The sequence below is a fragment of the Mirounga angustirostris genome, unplaced genomic scaffold, assembly GCF_029215605.1.
Source record: "Mirounga angustirostris isolate CCGP_5_RB_7025 unplaced genomic scaffold, mMirAng1.0.hap1 SCAF_5, whole genome shotgun sequence".
Classification (NCBI taxonomy): domain Eukaryota; kingdom Metazoa; phylum Chordata; class Mammalia; order Carnivora; family Phocidae; genus Mirounga; species Mirounga angustirostris.
The window spans coordinates 180,145,461-180,169,736 of NW_026991713.1; the positions used below are offsets into that span (position 1 = coordinate 180,145,461).

A 24,276-nucleotide genomic window follows, 5' to 3' on the forward strand; every position below is an offset into this window, starting at 1 on the left:
TCACTTCTAATTAAGAGCTCTCATTATCAAAAACCATGCTGTCTCCCACGTGTCACTTCCGAGGGCTGATGGAAAACAATGTCATAAGAGCATGACGTGGAGGCAGCTTCCCCTCAGAGCAGCCAGCTGGGCTCCTTTGCTTGGGGTGGGCATTCGGTCCCACACCCCGTGACGCACTTTGTAACACCCCTGGTAGAATCCTGCTTCTTGTGTAAAATCAGTAGACACATTGAACGAGATGGCTGGTTCTGCTGGAGTCTGTGGCACTCTCTCTGCCAACGTGTCTGTCTCGCAGGCTTTCTGAGAGTTGGATTTGGATGTGGCTGAGCCGACAACTTCCAGCTCAGGCTCTCTCTCTCCCTGTGGCCGGGGGCGTGTCTTCTGAAAGCTTGACGGGCTGGAGGCCCCCCTCCAAGCAGCCTCCCGCCTGCTCGTAAGCTGGTGCCAGCTGCTGGCCCGGGGGCCTCCAGTCCTCACCACATGGGCCCCTCCACCGAGCCACTCACAACAAGGCAGGTAACTTCCCCTGCACAGGAGATCTGAGAGAAGGAGAAGCAGGGGCCCAGGGTCTTCCGGGACCTAGTTTTGGCAGGGACCTGTATGTCTACTGGCCTCAGAGACCAACCTGGTGCAACACTGAGGGGCCTGCAGGGGTGTGATTACCAGGAGACATGGACCACAGGGGGCCCACGGGAAGTGGGAACCCTTGACTCCAGTGGCGGGGACAGCATGGGGTAGAGAATCAGCAAGTGCCGGAGCACCACGGAGATGAGGACCCAGGTGTAGAGCCGGCCAGCTGGGCGCCAGGGCTCAGGGTGGGGAAAGGAGGTGCCTCGGAGGAATGTTACAAGCTCAGTGGATGAGACAAGTGGTGAGGTCGGTGGGGACTGAGCCATGCCAAGTTGCTCATCCACAGTGTTCAGTGAGGACTTACCACAAGCCAGGAACTGGGCAGAACGAAAAGCACTCCTGGTCCTCACATTGCTCCCAGCCTAGTGGGGAAGCAGAGGATCCCAGAAAGTGGAAAGGACAGTATGTATCCATGATAGGAATACTGAGATGGCCAGGCGAAGCACCAGGAAACTCCCCTCCACTGCTGGAATGCTTGAGCAGCACTCAGAATAGGAATTAACAAAATATGGTTGGTGTGGGGCAGAGAGCTCCAGGCCGGGAGGCTGTGCAAAGGCCCTGTGGCACCACAGAGGGGGTGCCTCTCCAGCCTCCACTGCCCTCCGCATGAGCCCCAAACTTCTTCTGTGTCTGGACGTGTTTCTTGTTGCACAGAGCTTGACTCAATTGCCATTGAAGAATGACCCATTCGTTCTGGGGTAGTTTTTGAATGGCAGGCACTGTGCTGATCCTGGTGGGACAATGAAGAGTGAGCCTGAGGGGCCCTTTGCCTGGGGCCACTCAAGGCCTGGACACGGTAGGACCGGCTGGCCTGGTTGGGGCTTGCCGATGGCCTGCCTGGCTGAGGGACCCACGTGCCAGGCAGCTGAGGGTCCCCATGTCCCCTCTGCTTTGGAGGTCCTGGATTCTGGTCCTGAGGACCACGGGGCTCCTGAGGGGGGTCATTGGGCCCTGCGGAGTGGCTCTTGCTTTTCTCGGGCTCTTCTCTAGATGGTGCAAGTGGACCAGTCTTGGGCAGTGTTCCTGGTGCCCCCTCCTCCCCCCAGGGGGGAGCTTTCCGGGATGACGGTGGCCACAGGACATATCTGGCTACAGCAGTCAGCGTGGTGAGGAGAAGTTGCCTCCTAGAGCCCTGGGACCCACAGGGATGGCCACACCAGGGGCCTCGGTTGGACACAGCAACCTAGCCTGTTCTGGGCTGAGGCACCAGTGTGTAGCCCGCAGAACCCCACCTGGCAGCCGACCTCTTTAACAGCTTCACCCCATTGCCCCATTAAAACTGCCAGGCCAGGAGCTGTCCTCACCCCTCTGAGACAGAGTGGACACTGTTCCCGGCTCCCAGGTGGGCAAGTCCCAGCTCCAAGAAGAGTAAGAAAGACCCCTCCGTGCGTATGGGAACCTCCTCCCCACATGGGGGGCTTTGGGATTCTGCTCTCCTAGCTTCCTTCACCACTCACCACACCTCACACCCAGGCAGAGGCTGCTTGAGACCTTCTTGCTCGACTCTTCTGTTAAGGTCCCTCTGGGTGGGGTGCAGAGGAGTTTTCCTTAGAAACTGGTCAGGATTTGGGAGGGATATGTGAGGGTGAGTCTGTGATCTGAGTGGCAGGTGGAAGCCGCTTGGGTGAGGCATTGAGGCTGGACCGCCTGGGAGCCTGCCAAAGACCTCCTCTGTCTGGGGGCTTGGCCTTTGAGGCTCTGGCCCCAGCGGTCTGTTCATTCAGTTTGCTCCCAGGTGGTCTGGGGAGCCACGGGGGTGCACCTGGGAGGGACTGCGGTCCATGAGGTGCCTTTGTCATCCTTCTCTTGGGCCATGGGGGGTGTCCTTTGTCCTTTGTGCATCTCAGACTTCTGGGTAGGGGGCTGGGAAATGAGGGGGTGCCCACCCACCTGCATTGCCGAAGCCCCACTGCACACATTTTGCCCCCTGTGGCCCACAGGGGCTGGGGTTTATATGTCGGTTTGTTTGTTTATTTACTTATTTCACTTTGGGTAGTGGTCTGAGCCCAGAGCTTGCGGCTTCAGGCGGGGTGTTTCCTCCCCTCCTACCTGCCCCTCAAGTCTCCAGAACGAGTTCCCAGGCTCACTGAGAGATGGTTCTGTTTGAGTTCTTGCCCTCACTTTCCCCCAGGCACCTCTGCCGAAATGTTGTCTGGTTTGTGGACCAGGCAGGCTGGGTAGGCGTCCCTGGACAGCTGACTTGCACCAAGAGGAGTTTAATGGAAAGCCCTTTTTTCTTCTCTTTGTTTGGGACCGGCTCCCTCGGCTCCGGCCTCTCTCCATCCCACGAGGTTGCCCTGGAGCCCCGGGGACATGCTGGTCTGGGTGTTGGGTCTGTGTTCTCTCTCCACAGCTGTGGGTGCTTCAGGGAAAGGTTTGGTTTGATTTGAAGACAGAAAGAGGGGTCTCTTGCGTTTAGAGGTCAGGCAGATCCAGGCCCCGAACACCACAGTGCTGAACTCAGGAAAATAATTTCTTGGGTCTGGGCCTCAGTGCGACAGCTTTAAGTGTGTGCAGTTGGGCAGGGATTTCTCTCGGGGGCGGGTGGGTGGTGATCCTTTGGCCTGGCCAGGCCTGCAGCCCGGGCTCTGACCCCACTTCCTCCCCTGCTTCACCCACATGCCGAACTCTGCCAATGTAACTGGGGAACGCACTTTGTGAAGCCTTAATAACACCAAGATCGTGTGTGAAGAGCAGCAGACCCCACTTTCCTCCTGCTCCCATCACTGCATCCCTGAGAAATCACATTCCATGTTCCCCTGGGTGTCTTCTCATCTGCTTCTGCATTACCTCTATGCTTCTAGCGGACAGGCAGATGTTAAACATTTTTTAAGTTTAATGCCAATCAACTTTCTGCCCTGCAAGAGAGGATTAGCTCTCAGACAGCATCCTGACCCACTTCGTTCCGACTCAGTTATACCACCTTTTCTTTCTTTGGAGAAATAATGTTGATTATGTCTGTGAATGCCATACCGACTGAGTCATGGGTTCTGGTAATTGTACTTCCTCTCCTGAGTAGCTGACCCTCTGGACAGATGGCATTTCCTGTCTGCCTGGTTCCCGGCAGGTGCTCTCGACCCACTACGGCTGTGCCAGCCCCTCTTCTGCAGAAAGAGCTGGTTCCTCTCTGTTCTGTGTCCTCCTGGCCATGGCCCTCCCATGCCACGCTCTGCCCACTGAGCCAGGGTGGCATGAATGCTCCTCCTTCACCTGGGTGGGGTACCCCCCTTCCCGCTTTCCCTCTTTCTCTATTTTCTCCCTGGTAGCACAGGGCCCAATGACCGCAGCGCCCTCCTGGACACGGGCTGTTCAGGACCTGTGTCCTCGCCCAGGGGCAGTGGGCTCCTCGGTGGCCATTGAGGGAATCACTCCACCCCCCTGTGGCTTCCAGCATCGCTGCCCATTATATCTCAATTGTCAAGCCCTGTGTACTTGGTGTGAGGAATCTCCTTTCTACCTGACCTGCCTTCTTCCCCAACTAGCCCTCAGCCTTTGGACCTCTGTGTCAGCTTTGCTTTGGCCAATTTTAGCAAGAATTCTTTTAAGTCAGTTTAGTGAGAGCCCCGCCCGCCCTTGATGTCTGATCCGGTCCCCATCCTGCACCTCCCGGTGGTGTCTGGTCACCCTGGCCTGCATCAGCAAGAATCCCAGCCCCACGCTTCCTTAGTAATTTCTGACCCACTGACCTCCTGCTTCTCGTCTGTGAATCATCACATTCCAGGCCGTGTCTGCACGGAGCCCGGGTCCACACGGAGGTCTCTGGTACCCATGGCCACAGCCCCATGCTGGCCTTTCTTCAACACAACTGCAGGTCTTAGTGTCCTCGTCATGGTGCCTGGTTCTTGAAGGGTGGCAGATATGTCACCCCGAAATGTGCCTCTTTGGCATAAGGATTACTTTGAGCTGGTTATTTTGAGAAACGGCAGACACGGGAGGTGCTCTGAAGCAGAGTAGAAGTCCCCCTTTTGTGTGGGACGTTTGCATTGATAAAGGTAACCTCCCTGTGTAGGAGTGTGTCTGCTGTGGACGAGGAGGGGGACCCATGACTCCAGGTCCCAGAGACGGGTTCCGATTTAAATCTGAGTGACCACCACGCGTTTGCTTACGGTGCTCTTCCTGGTCACCCCGTGACTGGCCTCCCCCCACTTTCCTTCTTCTGTCTTTGCTCCAAAAGACCTGGGAGTTCTGTGTTGGAACCCAAAGGAAAAGACCGAATGTGGATCTCCGCTGTGCCGCGGGCGCTGCATCAGAACCCCATGTGCCGGGCAGCCAGCACGCGGACGATTCTTCTCTCACCATCCATCCAGAGGCTGGACTGCAAAGGGCAGGTGCAGGGCTGGTTCCTGGTGAGGTCTCCTGCCTGCCCTGCGTGGCCTGTCCCCGCGTGGCCCGTCCCGAGTGGCCTGGTGCCTGCTTGTGCAGTGGGAGAGTGTTGCTTTCTCCTCCTACAAGGACACCGGTCCTAGGGGATTGGGCCCCACCTCTTGACCTCATTCAACCTGAATCTCCTTAAAGGCCCATCTCCAAATGCAGTCACATTGGGGGTCGGGCTTCAACCCGGGAACTTGGGAGACACGTCTTCGCACGTGGCCCTGCCCGGTCCTCCATCTCCTTTGTCCCTTCACCGCCTCTGTTATTTGGAGCTGTACGTACGAGTTGGCCGTGTGTCACCCTCGCTGCTCTGCAAAGCTCCAGTGATGTCCGTCGGGGTCACCAGCAGGCTCCAGCCTGCCTATAGCAGCTGCCCCGCGAGCTCCACTGGACCAGTGGCAAATGGACCAGGGGCCTGGAGGGGTGGGGGCAGCAGCATGGCCCTCGGAGTCCCTCTGTTCTCTCTGCGCGGCCTGGGAGGAGAGGGGAGGGAGGAGGACGCAGAGCTGGCTGCTCCCTCTTGTGGGACCACATCAGGCCCTCCTCCTGCACACTCACCTCCTCCTCCCCCTGCGGCAAGGACAGGGGCACAGCAGGAGACCGGGAGGGTGGCGGCTGAGGCCAGAGGTACGCAGGTGCCTGCCCCTGGCAAGAAGGGGCGGGGACGACTCGGCCAGTGGGGTCACTGGGTGAGTGCTGGGCGGGAAACCAGTGTCTGGCGGAAGACTGAGGGGGGCCGGCTTTGGGGGCCACCCTCCATTTACTTCCTTTGAGGTCTGAGGCTCTTTTGTAGTTCTGTTGTGGGCCGGACCCTGAGCACAGCCCCAGGTGGGGTTCAGGGATGGAGGGGAGGCCTCCCGCCCTGTAGCCAATGGCTTGGCCATTCAGGAAACCTAAACGGACTTTTGTGATGAGTGTCAGCCCCTCACTGAACCTCAGTGTCCCCACCTGTGAAATGAGGAAAAGAAAATCAACCTTGCAGTCTTGCTTTAGAGACCACTAATAATTTACATTGGTGGCTTTGCAAGGTGCATGGAAAGCAGTGGTCCTGGGGCAGCAGAGGGCTGGGAGCCCAGGAGGCACCAGGGGCTCTGACCTCCAGCTCTCTCTGGTCCCAGGGATTCTCTGGGGTTTATGTCAGCCCCAGCAGTGTCCTCCTCTTGGAAGCCCTGGGGCTGGCCTATCACGGTGCCCTGTGCCCACACTACACCCCATGTAGGTAACAGTCTTGGGAGCCTCCAGGCAGGGCTCCCAGAGGAGGATTCAGGCCCCACGGCCAGCAGGGCTGGACTGTCCCAGCTCCACTGGGCAAAGCCAGTGTGCCCTCAGGTGCCAGGTCTGTGTAGATGCGACATTACCCTCTGGGACTGGCCTGTGTCTTCGGGGACCCCCACCCAGCTCTGTCAGCACCTGCCACACCAGGAGTGGGACAGGTGGCTTCCCCAACTCCTCCTTCCCAGCCACGGCCCCAGACTACCTGTGGCACCTTGAAAGCTGAGCTTCGGTTATGGCCTTACTTCTGTGGAGGGTGGGTGGGTGGCAGCTGAGCTCAGGGCGTAAGGGACCCAGACCCCAACATACATTTGCTCTAGTTTTATTGCACTTTTACCACATTGCAAACTATTCCACAAAAATGCCGCAAAATTAAGCCTGTTGCTGAGGCCCTCGGAGGAGCCTATGTGATGTATTTACACCAGCTATCAAAGCAAAGTCAGAAGACGAGCAGCACCCTCGGCCGCCAAGCGAAGTCACAGGTGCTGCTGGGCGGCTCTGAGAAATGGAAGACGTGGTCGTTGACGTCACTCTGAAACCAGGAGTCTGTCTGTCAACCAGCCTGTGACGCCATTGGGAGCCTCCTGTGCCCAAGCCGAGGCTGTCAGCCATCTGGCTGCAGGGCCGCCGGAAGGGAGGAGAGATGGGAGTTTGTTTCAAGTCAGGTCCAGAGTGTGGGTGCACTTGGCGGGACAGTCCAGCCCCAGGGGCGCGGCCCCCATGTGTGCATTTGGTAGGTGGTCTGGGGTCTGCAGAGGTGTCACTCTTTATATACATAGACACCATGTATAAATACAAAATAGTAAATAAAGGCTTTCTTTCCATACAAAAAGGGTGGGTTGACCCTGCCGCCAGGCTGCCTCGTCCATGAGCACAGAGCGCCCCTCCCCAACCTTCTCCGGTCTCGAAAGCGAATACAGTGAGTCCTGTCGGACCCACTGCCGAAGGAGCTCACATTCCCGCGGTTCCTGACTCCAGGAGTGGCCCGTCCTTCCTGAAGTCACTGAATTCACAGCGTGGGTGCGCCTGTCCTTCCTCCATGGCAGGCCGGCGGCTCTTGGTCACTACCTGCTGGGGGGGACTCTGTGCTCAGGGTCCAGGTCATCCTCCACCACGCTATGGGGCCCATCCTTCTCCACGCAGTCCCTGATGGCCTGCAGCACGATGCGCAGCCGCCGGTCCAGGGCCTCTAGATGTGGCCGGTACAAGACGGGGGCTACCCGGTCCTTCTGCAGGGACTCCGCCATCATCAGGCTCAGCCGGTACTCCTCCTTGGCCAGGAGCTGCAACCGAAGGTAGGTGGACTTCCTGACCCTACAGGGGAGAAAGAGGTCAGGCCCCAGCCTCCGGGAACTGGGGACAGGGGAGGCCAGCTCTAAGCGGGGGGGTGGTCGCAAGTTGGTCCCTGGCCTGCTCCGGCCCCTGCCTCTCAGAGGCACCACGGTGAGGGTCCTGCCTGGCAGAGCAGGTGGCCATGGGGGACTTGGCGGTGCCCGCAGGGACCTGAGACTGCAGGCAGACACAGGGCGGGGAGGGATGGCCCACGCGTCTGGGAGACCGAGCCCAGCTCAGCTCCACACACCTGCCCCGGCAGGGTGCAGCTGGTTCTGCCCCATGGCCCGTTTCCCCAACCCTAAAGGGAAAAAGCTGGGTGGGGAGCCCCACAGAGGGTTGCAGCGAGTGGCATGGAGTGCTGGGGGGTCAGGACGGCTGCCTGAGCCTCAGCGAGTTCATCCGTGAGACGGGCTGTTACGACCAGCATGAGCTGTGTGCCAGGAAGGGCTGTGGGTGCCGGAGCTCGAGCTGCTCAGGCTCGGGGCACTGTGCCGTGGGAGTGGGGCTTGGGGGCCTCTGCCCAATCTGTGGCTGGGCTGGGGGCTCCCGGGGGGCAGAGGGACAGGCCATACCTGCAGCATTGCTGTAAAGGCACCAGAATGGACAGCTCATCGTGGGAGTGTTTCCCAAACCTGCCGAAGAAACGCGGAATTGTTGAGGGTGCGACATGCAGCGGGACACCTGTGTGCAAAGCCTGCAACATGCACCCCCCAGGGGACCCGAGAACGAGCAGCACCTCGTGTGTGCCCTGCTGGAGGGCCACGGCTATGGAGACTGGGCAGTGTGTCCCCAAGACCCGGTACAGTGTGGCTTGGTCCCTGCCGTCCCCGGCACCAGACGCAGGGCCTGGGACAAGGGAGGTGCCTGAAAGCAGCCTGGTGTTCTGGCCGCTGCACTGGACAGAAGCTCATAGATGCGGGGTCTGAGGCAGGCTGAGTGGAGAAGGCACCGGGGTGAGTCAGCCCAGGGTCCAGCCACGCTGCTGTCTCTGACAGCTGGGTATCCGTGGCCCGCACACATCAGCTATCCGGGTGCCCAGTGCGGACTTGTCTGAGGCATCTGGGCACCAGCACCATTAACCACTTAGGAACGGTAGGTCCCTGCACCATACCCGTCAGGCAGACGGCTCTCCTAGGTGGCCCAGGACTGCCCAGGGGCCAGCCAGCAGTGGCCACAGGCCCTCTTTCTGGGGCAGGGAGGGCCACTTGTCCCAGCTAGCCAGTCCCACGTGACCACGTGAGGGGTAGAGTGCACCTCACGGCTCTGCCCTTCTGGGCAAGCAGACTCTGGGCCTCAGTTTCCTCAGGGCAATACGAGGACATAACAGGACCTAGCACACAGGGTGACCCTGAGGACCAGGAAGAGTAACACTATAGCTGGAGGCCAGGGGCCAGCGCCCTGCATCACACACGCAGCGTCCTTGGGGGACGGCCACCATCCCCCCCTCGGAGCCCTGTCCTCCCGGGTCTGAAGAGCAAGAACATGGCTCACCCTCTCCCATTGTCTAAGTGGATGATAAATGTCTCGTTCCCAAACTTCTCAAAAGTCTCATAGTGATGGCGGTCCATGTTCCCTGTGGAGAGAAGCAAGCTGAAAATTCAGGGCTGTCACCCGCTCCCCACGTCTGACCCTGGAGCCAAAGCGACGGAGCAAAGCAGGGGCTTGGCCACAGTGGGTCAAACGCAGGGTGGGAGCTCCCGGTGCAGGATGGGGCTGCCGACGTACCCATGAGGAAGTCAAAAATGGTCATGTCCATGATGTCCAGGACACGATGGCTGCTGTCATAGGGGGGTGTCTGCTTCACCTCCTCACAGTAGTCGGGGTCCACTTCCCACCTGCAGGGGAGCCAGTGTGAGAAGGCCAGTTTCCTCCTCTGTGTGGACAGGGAGGCCCAAACCCGCTCAGCACAGCAGGATTACTGCAGTGAGGACTGGGGGTGGAGAGAGGTGTCACCACAGAACAGCGCTGCCAGCTAAGGCTGCATTAACGGGAGTAAGGGGCTGGGAGGTGATCAAGCCATGTCTGGAGGCTGCTGTTAGCCCCAGATGCCAGGTTTCTGGAGGGTCACTGTTAGGAAACGGGGCCTGGACACCACACTCCCAGGCTCAGAGGGGCCATCTCTTTTGCATGAGGGGCAAGAAGGGCAAGGAGTGAAAGCGGAGTTCCAACCCTGAGAGGCTGTGTTTCCAGACCGCAGTGGGCTGGCCAGCACCCCTGCGGGGGACGCATCTGGTTCTCAGAGTCAGGCAGCCCTTCCCGCCATCTACTCAGGAAGGGGTGGTCTCGCCCACACTGGGGGCAGGCGGAGCTGGGTGTGCCTCCCTTCCTTGATACGCCTTATTCCCTGCGGCCTGAGGCCCCTCCGAGCAAAGTGGGCAGAAGCCTCTCAGACCCCGTGATGTCAGAATAAGGAAGATGAAGATGTGGGCCATGTGTGGGGGGTGCCTGCCCGACACTCACTCTGCCTTCTTGCGCTTGTGGTACGAGCGCCGCCAGGGGTTCCGCCACGTCTTCCTCTTGGCCAGGGACAGGTCTGGCAGGAAGGCTGCCAGCGAGCCCTCTATCTGGTCCGGCTTCCCGCACAGGGCATGCTCCGTGGAGCAGTAGTAGGAACACTCGCCATAGAAGCAGATGTTGTTGGCTGGTGGCAGATGGGCACATTGGTGAGTGGGGAAAAACATCCTCCATGCCAGCCCTCCCCACACATCCATCTGGGCCCGGCCCCTGTCCACACCATCCATCCCATGGACCCCTGTCCACACCATCCGTCTGGGCCAGGCCCCCATCCATACCATCCGTCTAGGCCTGGCCCCCGTCCACACCATCCGTCCGATGGGCCCCCGTCCACACCATCCGTCTGGGCCAGGTCCCCATCCACACCATCCGGCTGGGCCCGGCCCCCGTCCACACCATCCATCTGATGGGCCCTGGTCCACACCATCCGTCCGATGGGCCCCCGTCCATACCATCCGTCTGGGCCCAGCCCCCGTCCACACCATCCGTCCCATGGACCCCCGTCCACACCATCCGTCCCATGGGCCCCCGTCCACACCATCCGTCCGATGGGCCCCCGTCCACACCATCCGTCCGATGGGCCCCCGTCCACACCATCCGTCTGGGCCCGGCCCCCGTCCACACCATCCGTCCGATGGACCCCGGTCCACACCATCCGTCTGGGCCAGCCCCCCATCCATACCATCCGTCTGGGCCAGGCCCCTGTCCACACCATCCGTTTGATGGGCCCTGGTCCACACCATCTGTCCGATGGGCCCCCGTCCACACCATCCGTCTGGGGGCCGGGCCCCCATCCATACCATCCGTCTAGGCCTGGCCCCCATCCACACCATCCATCCGATGGACCCCTGTCCACACCATCCGTCCGATGGGCCCCCGTCCACACCATCCGTCTGGGCCGGGCCCCCGTCCATACCATCCGTCTGGGCCGGGCCCCCGTCCACACCATCCGTTTGATGGGCCCCGATCCACACCATCTGTCTGATGGGCCCCCGTCCACACCATCCGTTTGATGGGCCCCGATCCACACCATCTGTCCGATGGGCTGGGCTCACCCACTTTTTCACACCGGATCTCACAAATTGCTGCTACCTGCGGTACAGAACACCGAGGCCCAGAGAGGGGGGCTGACCTGCCCGAGGCTACACAGGGGGAGCTGGGGTTAGGATCTCCCACTGGCATCTATTGAAATTCTAGAGCCAATGCTCAGTGGCTTAAAAAGGGCATTCTCACCATGAAGAAAGTGTAGCACTCCACAGTGGGAGAGGATGCTTGCAAATCATACCTCTGACAAGGATCTAGCATGTAGCACATATGAAGAACTTGTGCAACCCAATAATAAAAAGATAAATAGCCCAACTCATAAATGAGCCAAGGAGTTCAACAGATATTTCCCCAAAGAAAATACAGAAATGGCCAAAAAGGACATGAGAAAGATGCTCCACACCTTGGTCATTAGGGGAGTGCAAGCCGAAACCACAGTGAGACACCGTTTCTTGCCCACCAGGCTGGTTTCAGTCACGAGAACAGACACTAAGGGGTATTGCTGAGGGTGTGGAGACATGGGAGCCGATTCGGCGCTGGTGGGATGCAAGCTGGTGCAGCCGCTGTGGAAGCCAGTTTGGTGGCTCCTCCAAAAGTTTGGCGTAGAAGGACCACACGATGCAGCAATTCTACACTCAAGAGAAGCGAGCGCACGTCCACTCGGCACTGGACACAGAGGGTCCCAGCCGCTCTGTTCACCCTGGCCGAAGAGTGCATACAAATCTCGTGTCCCCCCAGGGGTGTCCCTCCCTAAAACGGCGCCCTGTTCACCCACAGGAGGAATGCCTACATCGTGGACGAACCATAAAAACGTGATGCTCAGTGAGAGAAGCCACACGCTGTTGCATTCTGTGTGTGTGAAATGGTCCAGGGGTGCTGGGGCGACTGCTAATGGGTGAGGAGAACATTCTGGAATTGGTGGTGATGTGGCACGTCATGAATGTACTAGAAACCACAGAATTCCACCCTTCAAAATGATGAGTTTCATAGAAAATAAAGCAGGGTAAATTCAACTCAATTTAACCATGATGTACAGGCACATTACTAAAGAAAAAGAATAAAATGCCTTGGTCATTTTGTTACCAAAAAAGATGGTGAATTTTATGGTATGTGACTCAAATCTACACGAGTCATTTAATAAAGCAGGCATCTCCTGCGGCCCAGTTTGCTGATTTGTTGCTGGAGGCCCAGCCAGTTTTCCCTTGCTGGTCCGGGATGCGATGGCACTTGTGTGTGTATTCACCGATGGAGTTCATGTTCTCGTGTTCAGTTACTTTGTGTGTCTGCGTATGTAGGGTTATGGCAGTCAGAACGGCAGGCACCAGGCACAGGCCCCTTCCCAACTGTGCAAATGGCCAGTTTCCCAGACGAGGGGTCTCCTGACCACGCAGTCTCCGTGTCTGGTGAGCAGCCATCTGGAGGACACGGGAAGGCGGCCCAGGGGCTCCCACCATCTGGAGGACACGGGAAGGCGGCCCAGGGGCTCCCACCATCTGGAGGACACGGGAAGGCGGCCCAGGGGCTCCCACCATCTGGAGGACACGGGAAGGCGGCCCAGGGGCTCCCACCATCTGGAGGACATGGGAAGGCGGCACAGGGGCTCCCACCGTGCTGCCTGAGCACAGCAAGTCCCCGCTTGGATCACCTGCCTCTCTCCCTCCCTGGACCTCGTGATCCCAGAGCCAGTGCTGGAGGACAATCTGGGAAAAGATCCGTCTGTGATGTCGCCTGTGTGTTGACCCAGTTCGTCAGCATCCCACTGATGCACAATATAGCCTCAACCGAGGTGGCAGCTCCACTTTCAGGATGAAAATCTTTATCTGATCTTGTTGGCTGGAGCCCCGGGCTTTGCAGTCTCAGAGCCGAAGCTGGCTTGAGATGGATTCATGCTCAGAGAGAAGGGCATGTTGTGAGTGCACAGCGTTTTCCTCATGGGAGATCCAAATCTGGTTCCTAAAAGAATAGCCAGAGTGGGGCCCAGAAAGCTTCCCAGGGGTGCAAGCTTGGTACGGGGCTTCACCTCCTCATGCCTCAGTGTCCCCACCTGAATGAGGGCCCCAGCAGCACCTGCTCATGGGCTGAGTGTTAAACAAGGTGACCAGGTCGAGTCAGATGTCTGGCAGCGAGTCAGGGGCCAATGCAGAGGAGTGACCATTAGCTCAACCCTGCGCTTGGGCAGGAGTGGGCGAGGGGAAGAAAGAGTGCCAGCCCTTTTCCATCTCAGTGAGGACAATCGAGGTAGTCAGTGGGGGAAAACCTGCCTTCCCTCGCACCCCGGGGCCACCTCCTCCAACACCTGAGACCTCGGGGGGAGATGGGCTGAGGAAGGACCCGGTCTCTGTGGAGCCGGCAAGCATGTGACTCTGCACAAGAACCCTCCACCTGTGAGGAGCCTTTCAGGTATCTGCCTGGCAGGAAGCTGAGTCCCAAAGAACAGGACGCTTGCTGTCTTTGTCCAACCTGGATGGCTCTGAAGGGTGGGTGGCCGTTAGGTGGGGCTGGAATGCTGGGGAGCCACCATCACTCAGGAGTGGCCCGAAGACTCCCGGGCCCAGCCTGGGACCCCCTCTAACCCTCCACATGCATTTAAACTGGACGCTGTGTCCACAGTGTGTGGGCAGAGTGTCTGGGCCCACCCAGCCACCCCGGCCCATGTGGCAGGAAAAAGAGCCACTTTAAAGATGTGGGTGGGGGCTGAGTGGCTGGGAGGGGGCAGGAGGGGGTTCCCAGAGCTGCTCAGGTTCTGTGTCTAGTCCTGGAGGCGTTTATGCAGGTGGGCCCCCCTTGCGGAAACCCACGGAAGTGTGCACCTTCCAGGACAGATGAGACGTGCCCATAGAAATTTACTGAAACAGTACAAGGACTTCGGTGGGGCTCAGTACAGCTGGGTTCGGGCCCAGCCTGCCTCCGCACTGCTGTGTGGCGGGGGGCACTTAGCTGCTCTCCTGAGAGTGAGTCCACATCCTGACTCCGGTGTCTGTATTGCCTGGGGCCTGCCCCTACCACACAGAAAGACCGCAGCTTGCGTGAGCTCGGCCCACCTCCCAGGGCACCAGTCCTCCCACCAGTGCTGGCCCCGGGCTGGTCTGGGCAGGAGGGCCGTCTCCACCTCACACACGCCCCTCCAGCTCCTGGCTGGCGCCAAGCTCCCCACCGGCTGCTGGGACTTTCCCCTTTTATGACTGACCCCAGACAGAACCACGCAGGCCTCTGGAGGTGGAAGGGATGTCCGCTGTGCGCCTGGCTCTCGAGCAAAGCTCGGCATCTGCAGCAACGTTGCAAGTGGTTGGTTCTAGAAGTGCGGGCCAAGCAGAAAGGCTGCGAATGAGTCTGAACAGACTTTGTTTTCCAGAATGGGGTCACAGGGGGCTCCTGCCACCCGGTTGCTTTAGAGAAAACCACACATCTCTAAGGGCTTTCGGGAAGAGATCCAGCTGACAGAGTGGGGCTGCGTGTCAGAGTTGCAGGTGCAGCTGAGAAGGCCATCAGGAGCCGGGCACCGGGAACGGCGATCCAGCCGTCTGAGTGGTCGGCACAAGATTCCGGCAATCGTGGCGCCAAATGCAGGCATCACCGCGATCTCCACAGGGCACCGGGAACACGCCAGGGTGGCTGAAAACTCCAGTGCACGGAAGGAACGCTATACCACCAAAGTGGGACAGACACGTGTCTTAACCTGCTTAGACTAGTAACCGACTCCATCTTTTGTTTATAAAAAAGGAATCCACTAGCCTTCGCCCACCACCTGTGGGACATCAGTCATGGGGTTCTGGACGCTGGTGGCTACATGGCCCCTTCTCTGAGAGCCACCAGCAAGGCTGCCCTGTGCCCCGGCGAGCACCTCCAGACCCAGGGGCGGGCTCCTGAGGGGAGGCCCCTCTGCACCAAGAAAGCGAAACAGAGAAACTTCTGGATCTGTTTGTTTTTCTTGACACTTCAAACCCCAGCTCCTTCCCCTCATTTTGGGCAAGTTGCCAAGTCCCCTCTGTCTGGGGCCCATCAACAGACGACTGGATGAGCAAACCGCAGTGTGTCCATCCAGAGCAACAGGACTCTGATCTAAACAGCAACATGCTGGACACCACACGACCACACGGGTGAATCTCAGGACGGTGCTGTCGAGCGCCAGAAGATAGACAGACAGACAGACAGAAGCACACACCGTGTACCACCCCCACTTGTGCAAAACTATAGAAAAAGCAAAGTAAGCCTCAGAGACAGAACAGATTGCGTCGTCGTGGGGGAGACAGGGCAGGATGGGACCGGGGAGGACGGACCAGGCCACGGTTTCTCTGCTTATCAAAACTCGGGGGGGCGCCTGGGTGGCTCAGATGGTTAAGCGTCTGCCTTCGGCTCAGGTCATGGTCCCAGGGTCCTGGGATCGAGCCCCGCATCGGGCTCCCTGCTCCGCGGGAGCCTGCTTCTCCCTCTGCCTCTCTCTCTCTGTTTGTCATGAATAAATAAATAAAATCTTTAAAAAAAAAAAAAACTCGGGGGACTTTGCACTTGGATACTATTTACGGCATGTCAATCACACCTCCATAGAATCACTTAAAAACGGGGGTGAGGAAACCATCCTCCCCCACACTCCTGCCTAAGAGTCAAACGAGGACCCATCGCAGGTACACAGCAGTGCCTGGCACAGCAGACACTCAGTAGCGCTCATGTCCCCTTGCTCTGGTAACACTGCCCAGAGCCTTCCCGCCGTGCGACGGGCGCCCCCGTGTGAGACCTCCCTGCGGGCCCCACTGGCAGGAGCTGGCCCACCAAGGGTCTGGGGGCTGCCCAGGCGGGAACGGGCTCGATTCTGCCTGAGGGGGCGTTATCCAGCCTGAGGGGCCACACGCACGATGTGCTCTCAGCAGCGACAGCCGTCTGGCCCCTCTCTGCCGACCCTACGCCAGTGTCTCCGTGGGTTCTGTGAGCCTCAGAACTAGTCCAGGACAGAAATGGAGAGCGTCCACCTAACGTGGAGGGACACTGGCAACCCATAAACTGGGTGGTGGGTGTGGGGGCACAGGCACATTTTATCTTAATTTTTGAACACTGAACTGCTGCAATAAAAACCGCAGAACCAGTTGACAAGGAGCAGCCACACAGCCTGGGTGCCCTGTGGGTGTGGCCCAGCCTGGCCTCCAAGGGGTGGCCGGGAGGCTGGAGGTGCGGGTGCTGGGGGCACCCAGGCTGAGGACAAGAGATCCCGGAGGCCCTGACGGGCAGAGGTGGAGGAGGAGCTCGATGTCTCAGGGGATACAGCAGAGAGCTCAAGAACCCAAGCTTGGGGAGGCAGGTTTCCAGCCTTGGAGAAGAAGGACCTCTCCAGAAGTTCAGGCTGTGCAAACAGGAGCCAATGAGCTCCCCGTCACTGGGGGTGTGCAACCTGCAGCTGCGGACACGCTTAGACGAGGCTGACCGAGAGGCCCTCAAAGACCCCTCCCCTTTGGTTTCTGGTCATGGGCTGGACACGCTGCGGGCACAGGGAGTCGGGGCACATCCCTCCTGCCTCTTGGAGGATTTCTGTCCTACTTTCCTTTGATTAACGGGCTCTGAGAGGAGGAGCCCTATAGGATGTGCTGAGCCTCGGATGATAGAAATGAAGCTTCATTAAGTCGTGGGGCTTGACTCTGACAAATCTGTGAAATCTTTTAAGAAAACATGCAGCCTGAACAACCAGCAGAAGCCAGGTCCAGGGGATCTCCAGATGCAGTCAAGCAAGGGCCTTGTGTGGGTTCTAAGTTCATGAACTAACAGAGATGGGCACACGGTGTGGCCACGCATTCCAGCGGACAGGCCCTCACCACTGGGAGGGTCTCTAACCCGGGGTGGGTCCATGCTCATCCCTGCACTCCACTGCTCAGGCATCGCTGGGACACGCCCAAGAACTGCATATAAGGGACAAAATTCCCGTGAGGGAGAAGGTGTTCCCCACGCTCAGGCCGAGCAAGCCTGCTGGCAGCTCAGCGTAGGGCCTGGCTCAAGGGAGGTACCCACAGGGACGGACAGACGGACAGACAGGCGATCATGGAGCCTTGAACACCAGAGTTCAAAGCACCTGGGGCAGGCGGTATGGTCGGTATGACTTACAGTTTGTGTCTGCACTTGAGATTAAGGATTTGAAGTCCTAAAGGTTTTCATGAACATCAGCACCTCTCTCTCGACAGCACAGGGCACATGCAGGCCCCCATGCCGAACACTGAGGACCAGGTGGGGCCACCGCTCCACTCGCACTCCAGCTGCAGAGCTGAGGAAGGGGAGGCGGCCCGGTTCCTGTCACTACGTGAGGGTCTTACTGGGGTGTTTCTTAATCTGGGAAAGTTCAGGGAACAGAGGTTTCTCCAGCTGGACCTCCTGGAGGAGACTCTCCAGAGAGGCTGGGAGTTTCCAAAAACAAATTCATTTTGCCTTTTAAAACAAACAAATGGTAGATAAAAAACCTGTATGCCCAGACCAGGGGATCGAGTCAATGATGATAACATGGCCATTTCTGGCACCCTTTTAAAATTATGATGCAGATGCACCCGACGTGGAGTGGGCACCCCGCCTGTAGTCAAGCAGTGGGCTGGATTATACAAGAATTCTTTCCAGTTTCTTTCTTCTATTTTGGAAAGGTAAGCAGGCTTGTGGTGACTGTGTGTGGGAAGCCTGGAGAGGGGGACTCCCAGGTGCAAGTTACCTGGGGAGATGAAGAAGGTCCTCCACAGCTTCTTGTCCCTCGTCACATCCCGGATCTCCTTCGTCATGTTGACCATCCTGCCGGCCACGGGGGGGACCCGGCGGAAGTCCAGGATCCTGGTGGGAAAGTGACAGGGAAAGGGTCTAACCTCTGTACCCTGGCCCGCTCCAGGCTGGCATGGAATGAATACCTCTCTCTCTGCGTTCTGAGGCAGGGTCCTCCACCCCCTGGATTCTGGGAACTGACCCCAGAGCCAGGCCTGTGACTGCCCCTGGAGGGCACAAAGCTCTGGGTGAGCAGGGGGGCTGCTGAGAGGCTCACCCACACGGTCACCCATTACCAACTGCCCAGCTCCCCAGCAGCAAGGGACCATGCGGAGACCACAAAGGAATTCACATTCTGCCTGGCAGAGCTGTCCCAGAAGATGGGTGATGGGGGAGCAGGTGTGGAGACGTGTGTCCCTCGGTCTCACCACGGCCCCAGAGTTTACATCCTGAAACACTCTGCATTAAAATTCCCAGCCCTCATACTCCTTCCCTATCTTTTCTGTTATTCCCAACGGGTCACGTCCACCCTGGTCACGAGCTGCTCTGGAGGATCTCCTGTCTGGCACCGTCCTAGGTGTGGGGCCCACAGCAGGGCATGTCTGTCTGGGTTATAACATCGCCAGGGCGAACACCACCTCTGTGCTGCAGAGGAATGGTTACCAGCACGGGCTGTGGGCTCACCATGCCTCAGTTTCCCCTCTTCTGTACAATGGGGCTAACGACAGGACCCCCTCGGCTGGGTGTTGGGGGGAGGGCTCACCCATACGGCGCTCAGACCTAGGGTGCAGACAGGAGGGCTCACCTGTCCAGGTGGAAGGCAGCGATCTCTGCGTTGTGCCTCTCATAGTCAGAGAAATAAAAGAAGTCAGGGGGTGTCTCCTGCTCCCTCGTTTGCCTAGAGAAAAGGGGATGAAACAAAGGGTTTATCACTGTCAAAACCCTCCGGTGAAAGGGTGCTGGTGGGTTGTACTGGCCGGCAAAAACAGGCTGTCAAACTTCCAAGACTGTTGTGAGCCAGTTGTTAAAGTCATCCTTGAAAATCAGCTCATATAAACATACAACTACGTAAGTTACATTTAAAAAGCAATAAACATTTAATTCTCATCACTTGCCGCTTATTTTATGGCATCCCACTGTTTGCTCCTGAGGCTGCTGACACCTCTTGCCTCTGCAGTGGCAAACAGCATGTATCATGAGGTGATGTGTGTCCCCAACGCCACCTTTAGTGACCTCATGCTGAGAGCTTGACATGGGCCAGTGAGGAAGTATTTGCACCACAGGATGGGCAAACTCTTCCAGTCAGGCTTTTCCCTCACAGAGGAGCTGGCTACTAAACACTGATCAGCCCACCACCAACCAGTCCATAACACCAGCCAAACAGGTTTTCCAGAAGGGCGGATGGCAAAAGGCAGGGAGCCCAGGGAGTGTGGATGACGGAGGTGGTGGGGCAGCAATCACCCTGCAAAGAACGAGATGACTTCCCTGGGGCATGAGCTGGGGACCAAGTTCAGGCTACACAACTGTCCCTCAGCCTGTTTTCAGCCATCTACCAGTCCACCTGCCCAGACAGGGCCCCCCTGCAAGATGCGAGAGAGTCTGGGAAGCTTTCTTGGGGCCACAGGTGGGACACACTTCTGAAGCCTACAGGAGGTGATCCATTTTCCAGTGTCCATCAGGGCACCCGCCGGTGAAGACTGCCTACACCCAATCCAGGACTACTGCCACCAGAGGCTTCTGGCCCCTCTTCTGCTCTGCCCTCCTCTCTCTCTCTCACCCCTGCTGCCTCCACCAAACCTCTCCTAGATCCAGCACCCAGGACACTTCCACCTCTGCACCTTTGCTCATGCTATGCTCTCCACCTGTACTTGCTTCCTCCATCCTTCCCAAGATTGGCCTCAGCCCCCATGGGCTTTCCCTGGCAACCTGGCAAGCCTTCCTTGGCATTAGCCTTCTGCTGAGGAACTTGGTACTGCTACATTAGACCACTGTTTGCAGGGCCTGGGGGCAGGAGTGAAAAGCCAGGTGCCTGCTTTAGAACAGGTGTTCAATAAACAAACGAACTGATGGAGGAAGGGCAGGGAATGGGTGCAAATTGGTCCACAGCCTTGAGCTCTTCCCACCCTCATTTCCTCAATTTCTACCATCATCACCATCATCACCATCACCTCCATCACCATCATCACCATCCTCACTGTCACCGCCATCACCACCATCATCATCATCACCATCATCATCATCACCTTCATCACCATCCTCACCATCATCACCATCCTCACCATCCTCACCATCGCCACCATAACCACTGTCACCACCATCACCACCATCATCACCATCACAATCATCATCATCACCTTCATCGCCATCATCACCATCATCACCATCACCATCATCACCATCACCATCATCATCATCACCATCATCACCATCCTCACCATCACCACCATCCTCACCATCCTCACTGTCACCACCATCACCACCATCATCATCGTCATCACCATCACCATCATCACCTTCATCGCCATCATCACCATCATCACCTTTATCACCATCACCATCCTCACCATCCTCACCATCATCATCACCACCATCACCACCATCACCAACATCATGACCTCCCCCATCAACATCATCACCACCATCACCACCACCGTCACCACCATCATCACCATCCTCACTGTCACCACCATCACCACCATCATCATCATCTCATCATCATCTTCATCGCCATCATCACCATCATCACCATCATCACCATCCTCACTGTCACCACCATCACCACCATCACCACCTCCATCACCACCATCATCACCATGTGCTTTGGTTTTATCTGTGATGTTACCTAGTGAGCTTTTCTATTTGCCAACTCTTTGGCTTTTGTTCCCTTCTCCCTCACTCTAGCCCACCCCTCTGATCAGGTCACACATCTGGAAAGCAGGTGGCTCTGAGCCCTGCTACTCCGGGAAGAGCCAAACCGCTTCCTGGAAGCTCTGTGACCAGGTTCCAGAGCAGTTCCTGGTTCCCTCACATCTCCCACCTCAGGGCTTTCCAGGGACCTCTGTCCTCTAGCTGTTCACACAATAGGGCAGCGCTTTCCTCCACCCCGAGGCCATATACAGGCCTTCTGCTTGGCTGTCTCAGCTTGCAAGTGCTCCTCCCCAGAATGACCCTGGAAGTGCAGAGAAGTGGTGATGTTTTGTCTGTGTGCTCAGTGACTATCTCACTCCTGAGAGGCTCTGAGGTGCTCCTGGGACCCCTGTGTTCTTTGTGCTGTCCTCAAGATGTGTGACAGGCTGTGAACAACTTGGGGAAGGGGGCCCACTTAACCTGTCCTGATAAGGGTGGAGCTGGGAACTCAGGAAACGCCCAAAGGGGAGGGGGTCCTGTGGGTGGGAAGGTGGGCTCCAGTGTGGGCCTCCCCACTCATTTGGTTTAGACAGAGTGCCTGTGGGCCAGAGTGAAGGTGCCTAGGTCAGCGCTGTGCAGACCTGGCTCCCCAAGGCCGTGGGCAGGGCTGAGTGAGTGTGTTAGAACTCTGGACCCTCAGCTTCCCCAGCTGTAGAATGGGGATAGTTCTGTGCTCTGGGTGTGGCCAGCTGACCCCAGGTCCTGTCATCAGAGTGGTCAGGACTCACACACACAAGTGCGGAGCTTGAAGTAGGAAGAATGGCTAGAAGAGGCCCAGGACTAACTGGTAAGGGTGCTCAGGAAGGACGAGGCTGGCTCCCTGCTGGTCTTCCTGCTGAAGGTCTGTGCCCAAATCAACAAGGGAACAAGGGGAGTGGAAATCTTCCAGCTGTGCACCACCAGTGACAGAGGGTCCACCTGGCCGGTCACCCATCTGCATGGTCTGGTGACACGACACGAACCATTAGCTTAACTCCTGCAGGATGTCCTGACCAGCCAATCCACGCCTGAGTGGAGCATTCAGGGGGTCTGAGAGCTGGGGGTACTCACTGCAGGGGGTATGTGGGCTCTTCTCAGGGCTGGGCTGCAGAGCAGGGGACAACATGGGGGTGTCTGTGTGGGGAGCAGGGCAGCGCAGGGGGGACTGGGAAGAGATGGGACATGGTTGGTTCCCTCTGTGGGGAGGTCGGCTTGCTTCCTGCCACATCCTGGGTGGCACTGGAGAGCAGAAGGTGCCGCTGTTGACCCAGCCGTTTGAGGAAAACAATTTGGAAAAGTACTGAGCCCACTGCACCCAGCGGGAGACTTAACTCAGTTGAACCCAGTCACCTGGCAGCCTCCCCTTCCTCCAGGTGTCCTGGAGGAAGCTGGGCCCAGCTGCGGAGAGCAGGGGAAGGGCGTGGTCTGCCCGGGGCTCTGGGCTTCTTCCTGGGGTGTGGGGCGTGGAAATGTGGAAAGAAGATGCTATCAGACACCCTGGGGTTGGCTCGGCACCCAGAGCCTGTGCCTGCCCTGATGCGGGGTGGGGAGACCGGGCGGCTGGGGACGAGTGTTCCTAGAACACTGTGTACCTGGGAGCACAGCGCCAGCAAGTCGAGGTCCTCTCCTGAGGACTGAGAGGGCCGGGGGCCGGGTGGCAGCCCCTCCCAGGGCCACAGGGCCAGGAGGAGCCTCCTAGTCTGGCCACACACCCCCGGGGGTCACTGCCCCCACACAGGGAGCATTCAGAGCCTGGGAGCCCCCACCCTGACGGCCTCTGAGGTCTGAGCGAGCCCCACCTGGCCTCGGGAAGGCCTGAGCAGCGGGGAAATGGAAAAGCGTACGCTCACTTTCCTCAGAAAACAGCAGCTGAGGAATCAGGCACAAACCATAGGCGAGGACACGGTTTCAGGGAAAGGCTTTGGCAGCAGCGACTGAGGGTCAGGGCAGGGAGACAGGAAGAGCCTGGTGAATTCAGGGGGCCTGGATCCCGGGGAAGGTTTTGGTCCTGCTCTCTAGGAAGGCACCAAAACCTCACAGATAACCGCACTGGGCCCCAAGGCCACGAGAAAGCAGGCAGTGGAGGGCAGCCCCCAGGGGTACACTGAGCACCCCACCACCCTTAAGCCCAGGCCTGCTAAACCCTGGCAAGGGGCTGCTCAGGACCAGTTCTTGGGGCCTCCCTCACTTCCACATTCCCTCTCTCCCTCCTTTCCAGAGCTGACCACGCCCAAACCCCCTTCCTTTAGAGCAACTTCGCTTCGCTGGGAAGGAAGCACAATAAGAGCTGATGATGCATTTTTATACTTAAGTGAGAATGACTACCGTGTTGAACTCTCCTAGGAAATCTATGGTCTGAACTTCCTCAAAGCGCAAAAGGAACTTTGCAGATGTGATTAAGTCGGGGATCTTGAGATGGGGAAATTATCCTGTATTGTCTGGGTGGGGGGTAATGTCATCCCAAGGGTCCTTATAAGAAGGAAGCAGAGGGAGATCTAACAGCTGAAAAACCACAGTGGTGGCTTCGAAGAGAGAGGTTCTGGGAGAGAGTCTGTTTCCTCACCTCCTCCAGCTTCTAGAGGCAGGCTGCCTTCCTCTGCAAGGAAGTACACGGTCTCCCAGAGCCTGCAGCAGGGACACAGCCTGCAGGTCCCTTTTAGATTGCTGACCTCCAAAACGGCAGGAGAACACGTTCATGTTGCTCTACGCCACTAACTTTGTGGTGGCCTGCCGCAGCAGCCCAGGGAACTCGTCTAGAACCTTTGGCAACCCCAAAGCAGCAGGAAGGACACAGTGATTTAGCACCCTTGGAACGGCTACGAGATCCGGTCTATTTCCGCAGATCTGGTCGTGCCATCACTGCTACATTTATGAGACTTTGAAGAACTGACGCAGAACATTTTGAAAGAAGGTTTTCGCAGAAGCCAAAGAGAGGCAGAACCCTGTAAGTACCACGGGAGTCCCTCCAGGCTCCGATCCTTGTCCCCATTTTAGTGACAAGGAAGTCTGAGGTCGGCAAAGGGGAAAAGGCATGTGCAGAATCACACAGCTAGAAACGGGTTCTTTCTTCAGGGTCCCCCAAGGTCTGGGTTCTAGGACTGCCCAGGGGCCTGGAGCCGGGTCAGGTGCCAGGCCCCTTGGGGACTCAGGGAGGCTGTGTGCAGGCTTATCAGTCTGGCCGCAGGAACAGTCCCCGAGTCCCCAGAGAGGTGCTGGCTCCCAACAGCTGTGATTTCCGCACCCGAACTGGCCCTCAACACAGTGAGACCCCTCCCTTCCTCCTTTACAAGCATGCCCCCCCACCCCCACCCAGTTCCCACTGTCACTATTAACATCTCTATGTTCTTTATGTTGTGGGAAAACAGAAAACTTGTGCTTGGTTAAAAATAGAGGAAATTGGCAGCTTTTTACCGAAGCCTGTGGGGGAAGAAAAGCCAACAGTATGCAGCTCTTACTGTGAGCTAAGCAGTGTATGTGGATTCACTCCCTGCACCTCCATGACAGCCT

The 24,276-nt window shown here is 57.8% G+C and overlaps 1 protein-coding gene across 1 annotated transcript in view; it reads right to left on the minus strand.

Annotated features, from left to right (window-relative positions):
• Positions 1-6,579: 6,579 nt before the first annotated feature.
• FAM20C (FAM20C golgi associated secretory pathway kinase) overlaps positions 6,580-24,276 on the minus strand; it is a 48,017-nt gene continuing 30,320 nt past the window's right edge. Inside the window, exons 4-10 of the mRNA XM_045875965.3 lie at positions 18,689-18,781; positions 17,840-17,955; positions 10,069-10,249; positions 9,334-9,443; positions 9,100-9,181; positions 8,181-8,240; positions 6,580-7,587 (exon numbers count right to left, since the gene is read on the minus strand). Coding sequence (XP_045731921.1) covers positions 7,338-7,587; positions 8,181-8,240; positions 9,100-9,181; positions 9,334-9,443; positions 10,069-10,249; positions 17,840-17,955; positions 18,689-18,781 — 892 coding nt within the window. The 3' untranslated portion in view covers positions 6,580-7,337. The remainder of the gene's footprint in view (positions 7,588-8,180; positions 8,241-9,099; positions 9,182-9,333; positions 9,444-10,068; positions 10,250-17,839; positions 17,956-18,688; positions 18,782-24,276) is intronic.